The 20,068-nt window shown below is 37.3% G+C and overlaps 1 protein-coding gene across 9 annotated transcripts in view; it reads right to left on the reverse strand.

Annotated features, from left to right (window-relative positions):
* The window catches only part of LOC113097373 (dual specificity mitogen-activated protein kinase kinase 5-like), a 56,325-nt gene that overhangs the window by 12,179 nt on the left and 24,078 nt on the right, over positions 1–20,068 (reverse strand). For 5 of the 9 annotated variants that reach the window (XR_003288834.1, XR_003288831.1, XR_003288830.1 and 2 more), the window contains 3 exons: positions 13,103–13,130; positions 12,759–12,791; positions 832–884 (listed from right to left, as the gene is read on the reverse strand). Coding sequence is in view for 2 of the 9 variants with exons in the window: in XM_026262618.1 (XP_026118403.1) it covers positions 832–884; positions 12,759–12,791; positions 13,103–13,272 (256 nt within the window). In the remaining 7 variants the exon portion in view is untranslated. Of the gene's footprint in view, positions 1–831; positions 885–12,758; positions 12,792–13,102; positions 13,594–14,817; positions 19,049–20,068 lie in introns of those variants that run through there. The other 4 variants (XR_003288832.1, XR_003288833.1, XM_026262618.1 and 1 more) reach the window with 4 other exon arrangements.

Consider the following 20,068-nt stretch of genomic DNA (forward strand, 5'->3'; position numbering starts at 1 on the left):
TGCATTTATGTAAACTTATGTGTACATTTTTCTTATTTTGATTAAAGATCACATTTCACAGATCACAAATGTTTTCACCTTTTGGTTATTGTTATGCATGAGTCCCTCAAATGTCCTCGGTTTAAAAAGATGGATCTAAAAATCATACAGTCAGTGTTGGACAGGGTTCAGATATGCAGAAGATGCTGGAAAACCAAAGAATGTGCAGGAGCTGGAGGGATTTTTCTGAAGAACAACAGACAGTTGAACTGTTCAGGACCAACAAGAGACTCATGAACAACTATCACAAAACATGAAAACATATATGGTTCATCCAGGAAATGACACACAGTATTAAGAACTTTTGAAAAGGGCCATTTTTATAAATTCAGTTCTTATTTTGTCTTGTGGAGTACATATAAACATCTGTTATCTGAAATAGCGAGAGAGAGTACTAAATAAAAAAATAACATGCAATTTTCAAGATCCCTCTTATTTTGTTAAAATTATGAACATTTTGAATATTCTGTGAGGGGTAAAACTGGTGTACAACTCTATATGCCTAAGTTTCAAAGTGGGGATCTGAACAATAAATCCTTATAATTTCTTAGCATGAATGCATAAAGTAACTTTCAGCTGTCACTTTATTACATAATATTGGCAAATTATACGTCACTGTCAGACATTTGGCAGCTTGTGATTAGCTCTAGTTTCGATGTCCTGAATGTATTAATGTTTTTATTTACTAAAATGTTGTGGCTTATCAGTGCAAATTCATTACACCATGATTTATTTATTTATGAGAGGTAAAAGAGAGAAAACAAGTGTTCGGTTGATATTGGACACACTCACCATTGTGAAACGAAGTGGACAAATTGGAATTGGATTGGAAGCACCGGAGGATCCTAAAAAAGAAACAAATATATATATTGTCAAAATCATTATTTACAAAAATATCCACAATATAGAATAAAAATATCAACACAATGTTTATACTTTACAGAAAAATATAATTCCTAGATTTTGTGTGGCCTTGACTAGTTTGCAAAAGGGTTACAGTCCATAATGAGGTATTCTATGTGTGGACATTCAAAAGCAGTGGTGTATATTAAATTTTGGAAGCACCTGAACCCCTCTTTTGTTGGACACTGGAAGCTTACACTCTCAGAGCAATAGATCCATTCATGGGCTCACAGAAGGCAGAAGGCATTGATAAAAACATTTAGTTATGACCTCAACTTCCAAATAAATGTCAACAGGGTAAGGAAATTAAATCAGATACTTCTAAAGGACAGACACATTGAAACCAAATGGAACAAGTAAAGTCAAATTCCAGATCTATTTCTAACTGTGTAAATAGGAACCTTGCTTTCATGTATGTATTCAGACACCTCTGAAATCGAACGAAGACATTCAGTATAATACAACTTTCATCAGAATACTGAAGCGCCTCTTTCATCTAAGGCTAGAGAAGATAGAGAATATTATTTGTATTCCATCCATAACTATGCTTTGAATTATTATGACCTCAGGGAAAAGAATGGATGACATCAACACAAAAGCCTTTGATGTTAAAGACAGAACTGAGATTCAAGGTGTCTGGGAAGGACTTTTGCTTGGGAAGGGAAAGTGAATAGATTTTCTTTTAGGGAATGTCTGTTTGCCAGTGACAGAGAAGAAGAAACCACTTTAACGGCTAGTAGGAATTAAATTAGATCTTTTTTTTTTTTTTTTTTTGCACAATACAAGCAATCCTGTTGCAGTTTGAAAACACACACATATATATATACACACGCGGATAGCAGGATGATAGAAAGGAATTATGTGATAGAAAGGTTTTGGGGGTACTAAAAAGGTTGCACGTTCTACCAAAAAACTGAAATCAAGTTGTTATTGGAGAAGGTCTAGAAATATTTGTACATTAGACGTAATGTCGGAATAACTCTCATGAAGGTCCTTTTTAATGACTCATTCACAAAACTGACTCAGACACTCAGGAGTTAGTGGTTTGACTCAGATTCACTAAGTCAGTGGTTTTCAAACCTGTCCTGGAGGCAACCCTGCCCTGCACATTTGTATGTCTCCCTTATTAGACACACACACACAAAATAGCTGCCCGTGTTAAAGTAAGAAGTGGGTTAGTGAACTTAAGTGCATTTGAATACCATGTTGTTTACTGAGAAATTTGTAAATGAAAAAGCCATTTGTGTTTCTTTTAGCCAAAGCCAAACTCTCCTTTTATTTTATTTTTTTTGAATGAAGCCCTAATTTTCTGTGATCTAGGGGGTTTGAAACACACCTATTCAAATGAACATAGCCAGAGGTGCACTACTGCAGCTATACATCATTCTACAGCCAAGACTCACAGCCTGGGGTCCACAGCACACTGCTAGACTTTGCTGTAATGTCACATGATCCTTTAGAAATCATTCTAATATGATGATTCATTATCAAAGTTGGAAACAGTTCTGCTGCTTAATATTTTTTCAGAATGTGTTACTTTTTTAGGATACTTTGATGAATAAAAAAAAATAAAAAGCAACTATGTTTTTAAAATATAAATATTTTTAACAACAATATTCACTACTGGTCAGTAATTTGGGGTCATTCATTTTTTTTCTCTTCTTTTTAAATAAAATCAATACTTTTATTCAGCAAGGATGTGTTAAATTGATAAAAAGTGATAGTAAAAAAAATATATTATATATATATACATTTATAAATGCAGTTCTTTTTAACCTTTTATTCATCAAATATATTAGCCAGCAGAACTGTTTCCAACACTCATAATAAATAAGAATATTAGAAAGATTTCTAAATGATGATAGACTGGATGTTACATGTGACACTGAAGGCTGGAGTAATGATGCTGAAAATTTAGCTTTGCATCACAGGAATAAATTTTTTTTTTTAAAGTATATTCAAATAGAAAACTATTATTTTAAGTTGTAATAATATTTCTAAATATTACTGTTTTTTTCTGTAGTTTTGATCAAATAAATGCAGGCTTGATGAGCAGAAGAAACTTCTTACAAAAACATCAAAAATAGTAATGTTTCAAAACATTTGGTCTGTACTGTATATATATATATATATATATATATATATATATATATATATCAAGTGATAACGTCTCCAACGTCTCAAGTGATATTGCATTGTACTTGCACTACTGCTTTATTTTAATACAGCGTAGCATATTTTGCAAGTAACTTCGTTGCCCTTTCTCTCGAAATGGGCCTACTGTACTTTTCGCTTCAATTGGCTTGCTCAGCTAAATATGTCTGTAGGCGTGTGGTTGCATGTGTCTACGTGCCCAGTGAGTTCACACACACACACACACACACACGCATTGTTTTCGCTCCTGAGGCGTCTATCATTGCTAAGCATCCATCAGCAGCGATGGTACAAGGACATTTCAGTAATGGATTTCCACCACCGAAAAACCCTTGCTGTAACTATGTTACAAGATTTGTTTACGAAGAAAAGTAAAAAAAACGTGTTTTTTTCCAGTGTTTGGGTGCACCCCATTTTAAAAAAACAATGGGGATTTTCACCCCGAAGGAAGCTGATTGAGTTGGTTCATGTCACATGACCTGGTGCGCTTGCGTCATTCTGAAAAGCTGAGATGTTTTTTTAACTAGATGCAGTGCTGACGGGCCTGGAAAAAACGAGTGCGTTGCACCACGTCACTTCCATTATGAGCGGGCATACCACACTTAAATAACGAACTTGAGCACAAAAAAAGACGTGATATGTGAACGGCCCCTTCATCAGTCGAAATGTTTACTTTCGGTTAAAGGTCAATATGAGCATCCCTAACTGGAATATAAACATAATATAACATACAAAATTAATACATTTTAAGCCACACAAAGTCAACATTTTGGTATTTCTTGCTTTGAATCTGCCATAAAATAAAATAAAAGTGTATTGATCTTTGAAAAGGTGTACCTGCGTTATTATGCCATTATCATTAGATTAGTTGAAACTGGTCTTAGAATGACAATATTGTCGTTTATTGCGATAATTTCTTGGACAATTTATCGTCCAGCAAAATTTGTTATCGTGACAGCCCTACTCGTAACCATACACAGACACATGTAGATTAGGGCTGCAACTAACGATTATTTTGATAATCGATTAATCTGTCGATTATTTTTACGATTAATCGATTAATCGGTTTATGTACTTATATTTTAGTTTTTTTTTCCATTTTTTTCCCCAAGTAAATTATTAATAAAGGGTCTTTATCATTCAGCATAGATTTTTAAGAGATTTTAACCATTTTGCATTGTCATATCCTCATCAAAAATACACCTGGAGTTGTTTTATTATGTTAGTAATCCTTTGTCGAACTCTTCTGCAATCAAAACACTGACCCATACTCTAGCAAAATTCACAAGGAGATTTCAAATATTGTTTTCACCATGGCAGTCCTTAGAGCTCCTAAAGTAGTTTAACATCCCAAACAAAGCTTAAGGAATCTTTGAGAACATATTTTCACGAAGTATAAGGATAAAACAGAATAAAATTGCAGTGCATTGTATTTTATTATTTACTGGGAAAAAGCTTTATAGCTTATGCTGTGAAATTGTAAACAATCCTTCGAAAAAAAGTGCCAATGGCATGAAACCTGAATGGAACTCACAATTTAAAGTAAAATCCATCAGAAGGTTGTCCATAAAAAAAAATTGGGACACACACAAAAAACCTGCTGTGTGAAAAAGAGCAGTGAATACTTAGAAAAGAAGTGCATTTTAAATATACTCAAACATTTACCTCTCTCATTCAGTCATAATTAGGCTGCAAGTCTGAATTATGAACTGGTAAACGACAAACTGATCACATGACATGTTTGTAAAGCTTTAAATGTTAACTGTTAAAAAGCAATGTTATCAGCTTTTACGACAAAACATTTGCAAACAACCTTGTACTGGAGAATCTGCACAAATAAAATTCTTAGGGGCCGTTCACATATCGCACCTAAAAACGCGTGGAAAACGCTAGTCGCGCCGCTTCCTCCTTCTTTCCAAAGCGCTCGGGCAGAAGCGCCCCTGAGGCGTCTGCCTTTGCTAAGCACTAAGCTTTACTAAGCTCTCTCCATGACGTGCCCTCTCCATGAAGACCCGGAAATTTCAGCAAAGGATAAATGGATGCGGTGTGGACGCGCCTGGAAAAACGGGCGCATCGCACCGCGTGCGTGTCGCGACCGCGTCGCTTCCATTATGAGAGTGCATACTGCGCGCCTACATAGGAAATAACGAACTTGAGCACGCAAAAGACACGATATGTGAACGGCCCATTAAACAGTTCAGTAGTGCAGAGTTTACAGGTTACTCTTCATTTTGAAGGCTCAAAGTAAAGTACTCCCACTTCCCGCTGAATGCTGCAGAGAGACGCTGTTCGGGGAAGCACGTGACATAAAACGAGGCCAGCTATTGGCTATTCGCTACTTCACCTGCTGTACTGACTGAGTAAAACCTCCGGTGGCTCATTACTGCCACACTTTGGTCACCGCAGATTTGAAATATGCACGAAATGAGCCGCTTATGGCAAATAAAATTTATTTAGCGACGAATCGATTACTAAATTAGTTGACAACTATTTTAATAATCGATTTTAATCGATTAAATCGATTCGTTGTTTCAGCTTTAATGTAGATACAGCGAGATGCACACAGCCTCACACACAAACACAAACAGATGCATGTACACTTGAGGACACACAAACCTTGGTCTTTGATGTGGCGGTTACATGATGAGGATGATGATGAAAGCACTGTTAAATTATGCAGCTTGCTGCCATTATCCAACACTACAAACAGAGCCAGACCATGGCCCGTCTTCCTCCACAATACCAGCAGTAAATATACATGTAATTGCCCAGCAGCAATTATTAGGCAAAATTAGATCAGTAATTACAGAGGTGAATTTAAGCCTGAGTCTTAGTAGAAGCATCAGGGTTGTTTCAACACACGACCAGAGAGGGACAATTAAAGACGAGCTGCCGTGCAGATGGACAAGTGGACACTACAAATCAGCATCAACTATTAGACACCAAGAAGAGCTGGACCTGACCGAGGGATTTAGAGAGAAATAAAAGAGGGGAAAGAGTAAACAAAAGGACGAAAAAAGAAAGGAACTGCTTTAATGCTTCACCTTATTTAGCTGTTTATTCACCCTTCCCATGAGCCCTGTGACTGATTATTTCTACCAGGGTCACCATGGAAACCAGCCATATACAACTCACAAACAATGCTCTTGAAACAAGCTGGACTGTCACACCGGCATCCTCTCCAAGTCCAAGTGGTCAGATTACTAAATCAATGACCTGTAACCTTTCTGAATTTCTCCCATAAACTTCATGACACTTCTTTGTTTTTTAGCAACCTTTCTGAATTTCCAATGGTTAGCTCATGCTCAGCATTACTGATGGTAACATACAGGTTTTACCCAAATGCCAAGGAGACTGTTGCAATGTCGGGGATTGTTTGAGTGTCATAAAAGATGACCCCTTGAACGTCCTTAAGGGCCATTCACACAGAAAGTGTTTTTGCTTTTAAAAATGTGAGATGTGGGCAGAGAAATGGGGGGAAAAAGGCAAAGCCTCAAGACAAGTTTATATAAAGTCAAACGTATTTCAACTTGAGTCTCATTTTCTATCACTGTCAGGCACAAAATACAGCAAAAGACGCAAGATGTGAGTGCAACAGTCAAACATCTAGCACGTTTCCACAAAAAAACAAAAACAATGGCAATAGTGATGTAGAATGGAAAATGCATTCTTTGTGAACGGATCTGCAAATTTAGGTAACAAATCATCTGAAGTTTGCTGAGGTACAGTCAGTTAGATCAGATATTTAGATTTTCATACCATTCAAATATTGTTACTAAGAAAGAAAAAAAAAACACCATGGATGTCCTGATGTTCCAGAGGTGGATGTGTAAAGCTGCTGGTGAATGAGCAGAAAACAAATGAATCATTACAGAGCAGAATTGAATGGGAAAGAAAGTGGGGTTCTTGTGTTTTAAAAATGAGTGTAAAACTGCAGCCAGACTGTCCTCTCGAAGTCAAAGTGCTCAGATTAATAGATCAACTACCTGTGAACGTCCTGAATTTCTCTCTTATGATGATACTTTTATTTCCTTCTAGTGACTTTTCAACATTACTGATGGTAAACTCACATTTAATGGGTCTCTGATTGTACATTCCCTTCACAGAATATAATTCATATTTTTTTTTATTGACTGGTCTTGATGTCCTTCTTGAGCAGATATCCTCTTTATTCTGCCTGATTTTCCATATTCTCTCAGGCATAGTTTCTAAACGTTCTCTTTTCTCCTGTCTCTTTCTCAGTCTGTGCACTCTTTAAAGTAGGTCCTGGGGAGTACCCACAACTCCCGTCTCAAGCTCTCTCTCACCGTCTCTCTCCGAAGGTTGTAAAACAGTGGCAGTGAGTAATAAGGCCTCGGTCAGCTGAATGCAGTCAGCAGCAGCGTGGCGGCACACTTTTGGCCTGAGGGAGACGGAGCGAAGGGCACGGCAGAAAATAGTTTGAGTGATGTCTCTGCCGGATGAGTAATGAACAGTTCAAGCAGGTCAACTCATTACATGAGCGGCCGTTTAATTATTAATTATGTGCAGCGATCTAAAGCAGAAAGGACACGTTGGGTATGTTTAATGTGTGTTTATGCTTCCCTCTCCTTCATCTCTCTGTGGCGTTCTGTTATTAGCATGTGTCAGTGAGTAGCTCAAGCAGAGAAGAGAAGGGAGAGGCTCCCCCAACACATACAATTAACACAATTACTTATTAATTACTCACATAGCAGTGGAAAGCGCATTTAAATGTCGGAGTTATGGCCTACAGCCTTTAGCTAAGTGCTGAGAAGACTGATGCAAATTTGGGGATTGTGTGAGGGTTGAGTGTAGTACAAGATGACCTCTCGTTACTCCTCGGATCTGCTCATTTAAGGAACTAATCTTCTGAGCTTTGGAAAGGTACAGCCATTCTGTATTAAATAAATTTAACAGATGTTGTCATCTTACTTTTTACCTAGGAAAAAAAAAATTGCATAGAATAGCAATAGCCAAAAATACATTGTATGGGTCAAAATGATTGATTTTCTTTTATGTCAAAAATCATTAGGATATTAAGTAATGATCATGTTCTATAAATATATTTTTTTAATTTTCTACTGTAAATATATTAAAACTTCATTTTTGATTAGTAATATACATTGCTAAGAACTTCATTTGGACAACTTTCAAGGCGATTTTCTCAATATTTAGATTTCTTTGCAAACTCAGATTCAAGATTTTTTAATAGTTGTATTGTTGGCCAAATATCGTCTTAAAGAACCATACATCATTGGAAAGCTTTTTTACCCTTATGACTGGTTTGGTGGTCCAGGGTCACATACATACATATGTATATATACACATACATACAGTACATTTGTGTGCGTGTGTGGCCATACAAGCCATAATAAATTCTGGCACTGTCACACACTTACATTTTCCTTTCATATATTTTTGCTTTCACACACTTTCATTCTCCTTACACATGCATTCATTTCTACCCTCACACACACATACATTACACAATAACCCTACACAACATACATTCTCCTTTCACATACATATATTTTTGCTTTCACACATTTACGTTCTCCATTCACATGCATACATTTCTACTCTCACACACACATATAGGGACCTTCGCTTTTCAGATGTTTCATTATATCTTGAATCTTATCTGGTCCCACTCCCACCCACAAAAAGTCCCAGCATAAAAGTAATCTATGTAAAAAAACAAAAATTTCCAGTACATCAAAGAAATTTACATGAAATGGTTCTATAACATCTCATAAGATCCACAACACCCTAGCATAAACATAAAATAAATATTTGTTATTTAGGCTAAGCATCAACATTCACAAACCACTGTTATTTTTAACAGAAAAGCAAGCATGGACTGCTGCGTGCATGGTTTGGCATTGCAGAATGCGAGCAGGACACTTCCTTTATCATCACTAAAACCTGACATCTCAGTTAAATCGCAATCTCACAAAGCACAATTAATGCATGCATAATGAATCTTTCACAGTGTCTACACTTAGTGTTTTCAAATGAGAGGATTGTTGAGCGTGCAATTTTAATTACTGCGGTGATTGGCCATTATATTCCAGAAATCAACTGCTGGACCTCAACTCTCAAGACGAGACTTATGACAGATAAAATATGTTACTAAATAATGCACGATTGTGATAGAGAATAAGAAGCTGAAGTCAAGTTATTTCAAAACTCGCTGCTGACTGAAAGTGAGTTTTGATGCTCTCCAGACCCGGTGAAACTCCACCTTTGTTCATAACCCCTCCTCTAGCCCCAGCTGGGCCGCTTTGGCCCAAGGTTTTCGTCGGGCCAAAAAAACCCGGGCCGTTGGCCCCGAGGAAGCACCGACGAGGCACGATCAAGCCCCGGAAGTGACAGTGGAAATGCGACTGGCCCTGGCACACACTAGCACGCCCGCTTTTGGCCCGACAATGGAAATGCGGCTATTCATTCCTATGGGATCAGTAAACGGAGATTGAGTGTCGTACAACTCTGACTGAAATTCAATAGCTGCATTCAATAGCTGCATACACATTCTTCAATAATAAGTAATACAGACCCTCTCATCTCCCTTCTAAGATAATCTCTGGGTACAAGATTTATCGCATGATGTGTTAATTCATGAATTAATTAATTATTTATGTACAAACTGTTTACAAACTATTGCCTTTAATTCGCATCAAACACAAGACAATTTTAAGCAAATAGTTTATATATATATATATATATATATATATATATAGTATCTAAATTAATTTTAATTATATTTTTATAAATTAAAAATAAAACAATTCAAGTAAAAAGCCTTGGACAAACCTTTGCACTGTTTTCCCGTAAAAGCGTCAAAAAGCACCTGATGGAGTTTGAATTTTACATCAAACTGCTGCTGTTTTCACACAAATGCTGACACAGACATGCATGTTCAGCCAGAATCCCCCTGTACCCGTGCATCTTCGGATGAGGAATAGTGCGGAAAGTAAAAAAAAAAATGCTGTGTACACCCCCACACGAAACGAGTTTGCGCACACTCATAGCAAACTTCTGCCAACACAGCGATGACATCATATTTACACCTGCCCCCAAGCGAAATTGCGGATGCGTAGAGTATAAATCATCCTCAAGTCTGATCAGCAACCCTTTAAACATGTGTTATAAACTATGTCTTGTTTGCACGTCAATCATTTTAATGTTAATATAAGTTGTTCTTTTTGCTTTTGTGCAACAGATAAATAATTTTTTTTATGTTTTAGACACTTTATGTATAGATAATTTCTATTTTGTGGGAATCACACAAATAATTTTATTCTCCCGCATCCCACGCACACACACGAGTCTCTTCCCGCATGCACTCGCCCACCAAGAAATATGATCAAAATCTGTATCATAACACTTGTACACAGACCTGTAGAACACGTAGGTTACATAACGATATTTTAAAGTTAAAAACTTAAAATATGTACTTGAAATGAAAACATGATATCTTTGAATAGCAGCAAGAGCTGAGCAAGTCCTGCACATGTTATGTATTGCTGGTCTGAGAATGACTTCCTGCTTAAACAGGATACCAAAAAAAGGTAGACAGATGTATGTGAAAGGAGAATGTATGTGTGTGAAAGCAGAAATTTATGTATGTTAAAGGAGAATGTAAGTGTGTGAGAGTGTCAGATTAAATCATGGCTTGTATGGCCCCTCGTGTGTGTGTGTGTGTATTTTTTCAAAACAAAATTTGAGGTGCAATTATTCCAATCTTTATATCCCAATCTTCAAAATCCTTCAGAGATGACTCTAATATGCTGATTTACTGCTCAATGGGTCTCATTCATGAAACACGAGCAGAACGAATTTTTGTGTAAGTCGCGTGTAAAGTGGTTTTGGCGTAAATTTTCGGATTCATTAAAACGTTCGTATTTTCCAAATGTTAGTTGGTACGAAAGAAATCTACACCTGCTCCCAGCCACGCGTAAATAGTGCGTTTAACTTCTGAATGTTTTGCTCATTAATACGGCTGCATTTTAATTAACCTTAATCGGGTACATATTTACACAGCATTTTGAAAAAAAAAAAATATATATATATTAATTACATACGGTTTTTCTTTGAACTTTTATTATGAGAGCCAGTAATAGGATCTGTAATATGCTGCCAAACTTCCTTTTTTAGGACCTGATAAGCCACTAGTACGCTTGAAAATAAAATGTGGCATTTTGAATGAACTTCTGATAATAAAACTTCAATTTCTGCAGATGAGAAATGTTTCTTTTTCAGTCGCTTTTGAGAAGACATGTTGAAATCCTTCGTTTGGTGTCATAATATGATGCTCACATATAGTTGTCAGTCGGATTTAATAGGCGGGATTTATGGTAATTGAGAGTGAGCGTGAAAGCGCATCCCATTTACGACTGATTGGAATTCATTAACACACACACACATTTCACTATCACATCTGACGTTTACGAAGTTTTGTGAATCAGGAGAAGAGTTTTCGGGAAGTTCTCTTTACGCGCAAATCACTCAGATATTTGCTCGTATATTTACGAATGTTTCATGAATGAGACCCTATAATCTTTTTTCGCATTACTTATAACTGTTCTTATAATCATTTTCAACATTGATAATTGTAAGAAATGTTTGACCTGGTCAGAAATTTAAATGAATTCTGAAGAATAAATAAGTGAAAAGAAAATTCACCTTTGGAATCACATGAATAAATTAAATATTATATTATATAATTAGGAATAAATGAAATTATATTTTCAAATATATCAACATAGAAAACAGTCATTTGCATCGTAAAAATAATCATTCATAATATTATGTATTTTTAATTAAATAAATGCAGCCTTTGTGGGCATATGTGTACACACACACACACACACACACAGCAAACAATTGCCTCAGGAGCAGTAAAATCTGAAGAATCACTAAGCTGACTGGGTGAAATACAGCATACAACTCTACATACATACCAGAGGTAGAAAAGTGTGTATATCAAAGAAGTGAGTTTAACACAAGAGCGATATCTATTTCAAGGAATATCTGAGTTTAACTGACCCTGACTCAACTCCTCAGAGAGATAAGGGTGAGTCAGGGTTTAGCTGGGTGTATTTTGGCACCTAACATATGTCAAGGTTAATGCAACAACTCTGTGGTCCACAACCCTCAGTTGTCCAGAGCCCTGTCATGCTACATTAAACCACCACTCTCTCTGTGTGTGTGTGTATGTGTGTGTGTGTGTGTGTATGCATGTTTACACATGTCCAAGAGGCTGAATGAAAGAGAAAGAAATATAGAGAACAAAAAACAATGCATGAACTAATTTAATAACGTTGAGCTGCTATCACAGTCCGACAAACATCAGATAAATGAGTTTGTAAAATGAGAAAATACATAAAATGTAGTCATTTATTTATTGAACGTTTTACTGTTAATCTAAAAACAGCTACAATCTGCTGCCCAAGCTTCCTCAATATATTTTCAAGTTGGGCTGAATTTCCGAATCCAGAGTTAAGCCAATTGTTCCGCTCAAGGCCTTGACATCAACACGACCGAGCTCTCGACAGCTCAAACCCTGAGCAGAGCTGATAATACACCTCACTTCATTAGGAAACAAAATATCAGCTTTCCACTCCATTAAAGACGGTTTTGTACATGGGACACAGACTCACCTCATCAACAACGCACTGCAATAACTGAAGAGGCTGTGACAGAGGGGGGGTAGAAGAAAAAGAGATTAGACCCCATACAACGACCTTACAGTGCAAAGGAAATAAAATCATTAATGCAATAAAACAGGTAGCAATACAGCTTAATCAAATGCACTCTGACTCAGGAAAAGCCATTTGATCTGTAATGTTTTCTTATTTCTAATGGCACCTAATCTGAATACAGGCTGTTAAGACCGAGCGTATTATTGTCTGGTATTAACTTCAGAGGGAGGCAACCAAGCGAGGTGAGGAGAAAACTGCGAGAGGAGCCGCTACATCTCAGAAAATACATGAAAAACACTTACCCATTAAGGAACCCTGGTTCTTTTGAATCTGCAAGGGAATTTTTTTTAGGTGAGAGTAAGTGAGAGCAAAAACATGCAATTAGCAAGTTACCATCACAAGCGTTGTACCAATACATGTTCATGATCACTGGGGGAAGATTACGAAAACACTGATGGCAAGATATGGGCATGATGCGTTAACATCATTTACATAATGAAAACACATCAGCTAATAGCTAGGATAAGCTTCACCAAGCATTTTTTCCCATTAATTTCATATTTCCTGCATTTTATTCACCTCCAGGTTTATATGTTTGACTAGAAGTACATTCATGATATAGCATGCATCTCAAAAAGCATCACAGCCATGGGGATAAAAATAGTTTCTTTGACAATAATATAACTTGTTTAACAGGGGTTATTTTTTTCATAATCATGTTATAACAATACAATACTTAAGGTTTCTACTTAGCATTTCTGTTGGAAAGAGGAGTCACAGTTAAAGGTAAAAAAAAAAAAAATACAAAAAAAAAAAAAAAAAGTCTTGAATATGTGTTTTTTTTTTTTTCAAGTGAATCTTTCACTTTCGATTTTTTATGCCTAATCCGTCTTCTGCACAGTGACTGTCAGTATGCCATGGTAGGGACATATAAGAAAAATCTTCATGATTAGCATGTTTTCGTAGTTCCTGCTTTTCCATGCTAGAGAATTTCCGTCCAATGAATGGATGACCTTAGCACACGTGGTTTTGTTTACAATTTTTGGTTCACTTGCATTAAGGGCACTGTGAAAGCGAACCGCACCAGAAAAAATAAATAAAAATCAACATTGTATTTGATCCAGACCAAAACAAGTGAGCAGACTTTCCTGCTGTAAATACACCCTTAGTTAGATAAAACACATAGAAAATCACCTTGTCTCCTTCTTGAAAATGTTAAAGTCTTACAATTTGTTAAAGGAACACTCCACTTTTTTTGAAAATAGGCTAATTTTCCAACTCCCCTAGAGTTAAACAGTTGAGTTTTGCTGTTTTTGAATTCATTCAGCCGATCTCCAGGTCTGGCGGTAGCACTTTTAGCTTAGCTTTAAATAGATCATTGATTTTGATTAGACCGTTACGATCTCGCTCAAAAATGATCAAAGAGTTCTGATATTTTCTATTTAAAACTTGAATCTTCTGTAGTTACATTGTGTACTAAGACCGACAGCAAAAAGTTGCAGTTTTCTAAGCTGATATGGCTAGGAACTATACTCTCATTCTGGCGTAATAGTCAAGGAACTTTGCTGCTATATCATGTGTGCAGCAGGCGCAATGATATTACACAGTGCCTAAAAATAGTCCCCAGCAACTCTGCTATTAGTGCAACTACACAAACTCGCTGGGGACTATTTTCATATCACTGCAAATTTTTTTCGGTTTCAGTTTCTCTGTTTGTAACACTCCACTTGTTTGTGTTTGTGGTGTTTCAGACAAAAGTATGTGAGCAGGGCAGAGTCAAAGAGTTGTGTGATTTTGTTTGGGTGTTGTTGGGGGGATTGCTCAGAGTGGGGTTTCACCAGTAAGTGTGTAAGAAAAACTGAAAAACCTAGAGTGGAGCTTCAGTGAAATGGTTTGGCCAAATTTAGACACTGTAAGTAACTTGATATCAACTTCTTATTTACATAACTGTTGTATAAAAGTAATATCACACTCAAAACTGTGCTGTTATTATAAATATTGCCAAGACTGTGATTACCTGCGGCTCAACAGCAACAACACTCTTCCTAGAGTGATACTGCTTAAAAATAGCAATAAGTTCTGGGAGAGAAAAATCATACAGTATATTCAGATGAATATGAGGTTTAAACCAAAACAGCCAGAAAACAGAAAAGGCAACAACAAATCAATCAGGAGGAGAAGCGCTGGAGGCTGTATACACATGCCAGCCAGTCTGCAGTCTTCAAAGATTTTCAGAGCGAGCCATCGGGAGACGCCATTAACTCCTGACAAAGAATGCAAATTAATCCCAACATGGGGTGAGATGAAATTAAAGAGCCTTTTAGAAACAGTGACAAGATAATGCATAGAAAACACACACCCATTCACTCACACACACCAAACAGCAGCAGTTTTGCAGTTCTGAGTGTTTGAGTGGAGTGGGGGCAGGGCATCAGAAGTCAATGCAGAAATACAGCAGGCATCTCTTGAGATCTCAGATCACAATGGACAATGACTCTTTGAGCATCAGTGTGTGTGAGGGAGAGAGAGAGAGAGAGAGAGAGAGAGAGAGAGAGAGAGAGAGAGAGAACAGACAGATGCCTGAGCCGATGTGAGTGACAGGCCAGGCCTGAGGTAGCATGTGTGCTGGCTGGGTGGTTTGTGCACGCATGTGTGTGTGTGTGTGTGTGTGTGTATGTATGTGATGCCTGCAGGTGAAGAGTCTGCAGCACCATATGGAGCTGTGAAAATTAACATCAAGAGCAAAAACACTCTAGCAGTGGGAGGTTTAATTCTCCGTCTCTTTCTTACTGACTAACCCCCTCCCTCTTTCTCCTTCATGCCTCTTTCTCTCTCTCTCTCTCTCCCTCCATTTCCATTCCATACATATTCTTAAATGCAGGAACTGGGAAAGGGAGAGTACGGAAGATTAAAGGAGGAAGTAATAAATTAATGGGGTGTGTATACATGAAATGCTTCAGTATAATGCCTCTGGCTCTACGGGCCAAGAACAAAAGTTTTGCTTTTCATTGATTTCAACTGATATTTCTATACTGTATGATGATACACTCTGAGAAGAATGGTGGACCAAAATGGATTTCACACACTGTTTTGAAGGATTAGTTATTGGCCAACACAAAAAGCAGTCCTGTAAGGAACAGAAATGCAGTCAAATATTTGACATCAACAGATTCAATCACGGTTCCAGACACTGTGTGTACGAAGGTTTGTTTCTGTGTACACTTGAATACATAAGCTTACGTAATAATACTCAGTGGATAAACCTGATAATGGCCCTGTTAATAGATAATGCAGGAGAGCAGAGGAAAACAATTTCAGATGAGACAAGCCTCCAGGCCACGGGATAATGCACACACAGTACACAGAAAACCCCCAGGCCTCTAGCCTTCTAACATTCTTTTTACCAATCAACTGTTGTGCATGTTCATCATCTCAAACAGTTTGTTCATCTTTTATTTGTCTATTTTATGTTAAAAATATTTATGCTAAAAATGGATCAGGATTTAGGATTAATCATAGTACTACACATAATATCCTTTAAATTTCACATATTGCATGATCAATTTTGGAACTTATGCTATGCTTGCATGATAGCTTTGCATCAAGCGATGTGTAAGATAAAGTACAAACACACACTAGTGCCAAGCCCAGCCTCCGTGACCATTTGATGCTCAAGGCTTTGGATCTAGATGCAGCCTCAAAACGTTCCTTTCTGATTTCCCCTGCATGCCCTGAGTGGCTGCTTTGTTTTAATATGCTAATTAACCCAACAGGCATGCTGGGAGTAATTTATTGAGCATTAGTCAACATTTCCCTCATTAAACTCACTGCACTCTTACATGCAGAACTTTAAAAAGCAGAGAGTCTGATTGGAGAAAACTAAGGCAATGAATCGGATTTGAATATACAGTATATTACACTATATACACAGGGCTGAAAACTGTTACAACTAAATGATTAAAAAAAAAACACTTCACAATATATATTCTCAATATATATCTATAAATCGTGGTTTGTGTTAAACCTTTGTCTCACAAATCTTTGTGTTACTTTCGACATACTGTAGACTACTGTCCAAAGGTTTGGGGTCCGTAAGATTTTTGGTAAAACACTTTATTTTAAGGGCCAAGTCCCATGATTAACTAGTTCCTTATTGGCTGTTTATTAGTACTATATATTATATATATTAATGTCTTATTCTGCATGACCATATATCCAATTCTTACCCCATACCTAAACTTAACAACCCCCCTTCTAACTATTAATAAGCAGCAAATCAGCAGTATACAGAGGTAAAACTCAATAAAACTAGCTAATAGTGAATTTGAAACCTTTCTTATTATAAATGTTAAAAACATTTGTGCTTATTTTTTGTGGAAAGTATGATGTAACATGCAGCCAAATATGGTGTCCCATAATCGGAATTTGTGCTCTGCATTGATCCCATCCAAGTGCATACACACACAACAGTGAGTAGCGAACAGACTCACACTCACACAGAGCAGTGGGCAGCCATACTGCTGCGGCGAACGGGGAGCAGTTGGGTTTTTGGAGCTTTGCTCAAGGGTCTCACCGCAGTCGTAGTATTAAGGGTGGGAGAGAGCGCTGGACACTCACTCTCCCTACATAAAATCCCTGCCGAAGGTGTTCATGTGGCTTAGTGGTAGAGCATTGCGTTATCAGTGCAAAAGGAACACAAATACTGGCAAAAATGTATAGCCTGAATGCACTGTAAATCGCTTTGGATAAAACCATCTGCTAAATGCATAAATGTAAGTGTAAGACTCAAACCTGCGACGTTTGGGTTACAAGTCCGACTATCTAACCATCAGGCAACGATGCCCCAATAGATGTCAATGAATTCAACCATTTTGTAAAGTGTTACAATGTATAAATTAATTAAGAAAAGAGAGTTTTTAAAGAACTAGAGGAGAATCAGAAACTGTTTATATAATGGCGCTTTTCTACAAAGTACCAGCTCGCCTCAACTTGACTCTGTTTGTTTTTCCACTGTGTAAAAGTTGTACCTGTACCTGCTTCCTGGTACTTTTTTTCGTATCACCTCCGGCGAGGTTCTGAGCGAGCTAAAATGTGACGAGAAAACACGGCAGACTGCTGATTAGTCAGAGAGAATTGTCACTATTCACTGCGTCATCATTGCATGCGCCAGACGAAGAATCCTGATTAACCCCTGCCATTTTTAAATAGTTTGGCCAGAGGTTGCGTACTCGGAAGAATAAGCCGTGGTCAAATGAGGTGTTTCATTCATACACTTGATTTCCTCCATTGTCCTGTGTGTGTGGGAAGCGGGTGTGTGTCGCGTAGAAGATTATGTCATGACAGTTTCCTGCGGCAGCGCTATGACTACCAGATACTATTGTGGAGGTACTATCTGCAATGGAAAACAGAGCGAAAAGTGAACTGAGCCGAGACGAGGCGATACTAATCCAGTCGTTGAGCTGGTAATGGAAAAGCGCCATAAGTGGTTCATAGATCTAACTCAGGGATGTCCAGTCCTGTGGAGGGCCACTGTCCAACAGAGTTTAGCTCCAACCCCAATTAAACATAACTGAACCATCTAATTAAAGTTTTACTAGGCATACTAGAAAGTTTCAGACAGGTGTGTTGGGGAAGGTTGGAGCTAAACTTTACAGGACAGTAGCCCTCCAAGGCCGACTTTGGACACCCCTGATCTAATTTATTAATTAGAGAGGGATTCATTTTGAAAATACAACACAATTTTTGACACAGTATAATTAAACATGTAGAACTACTGTAAGTATTTTAAACACACTATACATCTACACCATGACATCCTAAAGGCACCATAAAATGACACGCTTTGTGCATTGGGTACCATGTGGTTCTTAAACTAGGAACCTCCAAATGAATCCGGATTATAATCTGGGATTGTCATTCTTAAAATGGGATAATCTTGACAAATCCCTGCATGAAATCTGATTACAGGGTTGTTGAGATTGAGGAATGGAGCAGGTCTGCAGTACTGTATGCAATGTAATGTAATCTGAGTAAACAAGAATTGGATGAGCAATTGTGAGATAAGCTATTGTGGGGTGAACAACGAGAAAATCACTACCCATAGACTAAGATCACGAAGGAGTGAGTGTCCGCCGTGACTCTGGGGTGTAGAACTATTGAGTATTCAAGAGCTAAATGTTAAATTGGTTAAATTGGTATTTGGATTGATGAAGTAGACTCACCTGTGGATATGAAAAAGATCCCAGTGCCTAATGCCAATGAAAAGAGAAGATAAGAAAGATAATCACATACCCACTCACACGGACACACACCTGCATAAGCACATGAGCTTTTACCTATACAGCTATGACAGATGATGTCTCAAACAGGATTTAGGAGAAACGAAACTGTAACATGAACATATTCAAATTAATTCCTTAATTTTGGCCACTTCCCTGCATATTAATTGCAAATAAAAGAGAATGTTCATACAGTTTATAATAAATGTATTTTAAATTGTATATTAAACTCGGTAGCACAGAGATGTGCTAGTCTCGCAAGTTTACTTATAGGAAGAAAGGAAGCAAAGTTTCCTTACTTTAGCAAAGGAAAACCAGTCTCATCTTGGTTTATATCAAAATCCTCCATCTTTTCTAATTCATGACCTGGGTTTAGTTTTGTTCTCTCTCCACATTCGTCACTAATCACACAACACCGACATACTATGAAATCCTACCGGGAAAGATAACCGCTTATGACAGAAGTGAGAGAAAATAGTTTGTTACATTTGTAATATGAATATTTTTCTTACAAAAATGCATGGATTCACTACAGAAGGCCTTTATTCACCTCCCTGAGCCGCGTGCGACACGTTTTATTACGGACGCATGCACTTTATTTGACGACTTGTGGACTGTTCAACTGCAACCCCCACTGACTGCAATGATAGAGCCTGGAATAGCCAGGACAATTTTTAATATAACTCTGACTGGATTCGTCTGAAAGAAGAAAGTCGTACACACCTAGGATGCCTTGAGGTTGAGTACAACACAAGCTCATTTTAATTTTTGGGTGAACTAACCCTTTAATCTGTGAAGTCTAAGGCGCATGCTGGAATGCAGAACAGATTTGGAAAAAGCAACAAACCCAGAAGCAAATGCCAAACTAAAAATAAGACTATTTTCAAACTATCCTTTAATTACATTCCATATACATTTAGAAAATTAATCCAAATGAAACCACTTTGCATTCATTTATTAAATCTAACATAACCATCTCAGTTCAGGAGG

Source organism: Carassius auratus, unplaced genomic scaffold (genome assembly GCF_003368295.1).
Source record: "Carassius auratus strain Wakin unplaced genomic scaffold, ASM336829v1 scaf_tig00216206, whole genome shotgun sequence".
In the NCBI taxonomy this organism is placed as follows: Eukaryota; Metazoa; Chordata; class Actinopteri; order Cypriniformes; family Cyprinidae; genus Carassius; species Carassius auratus.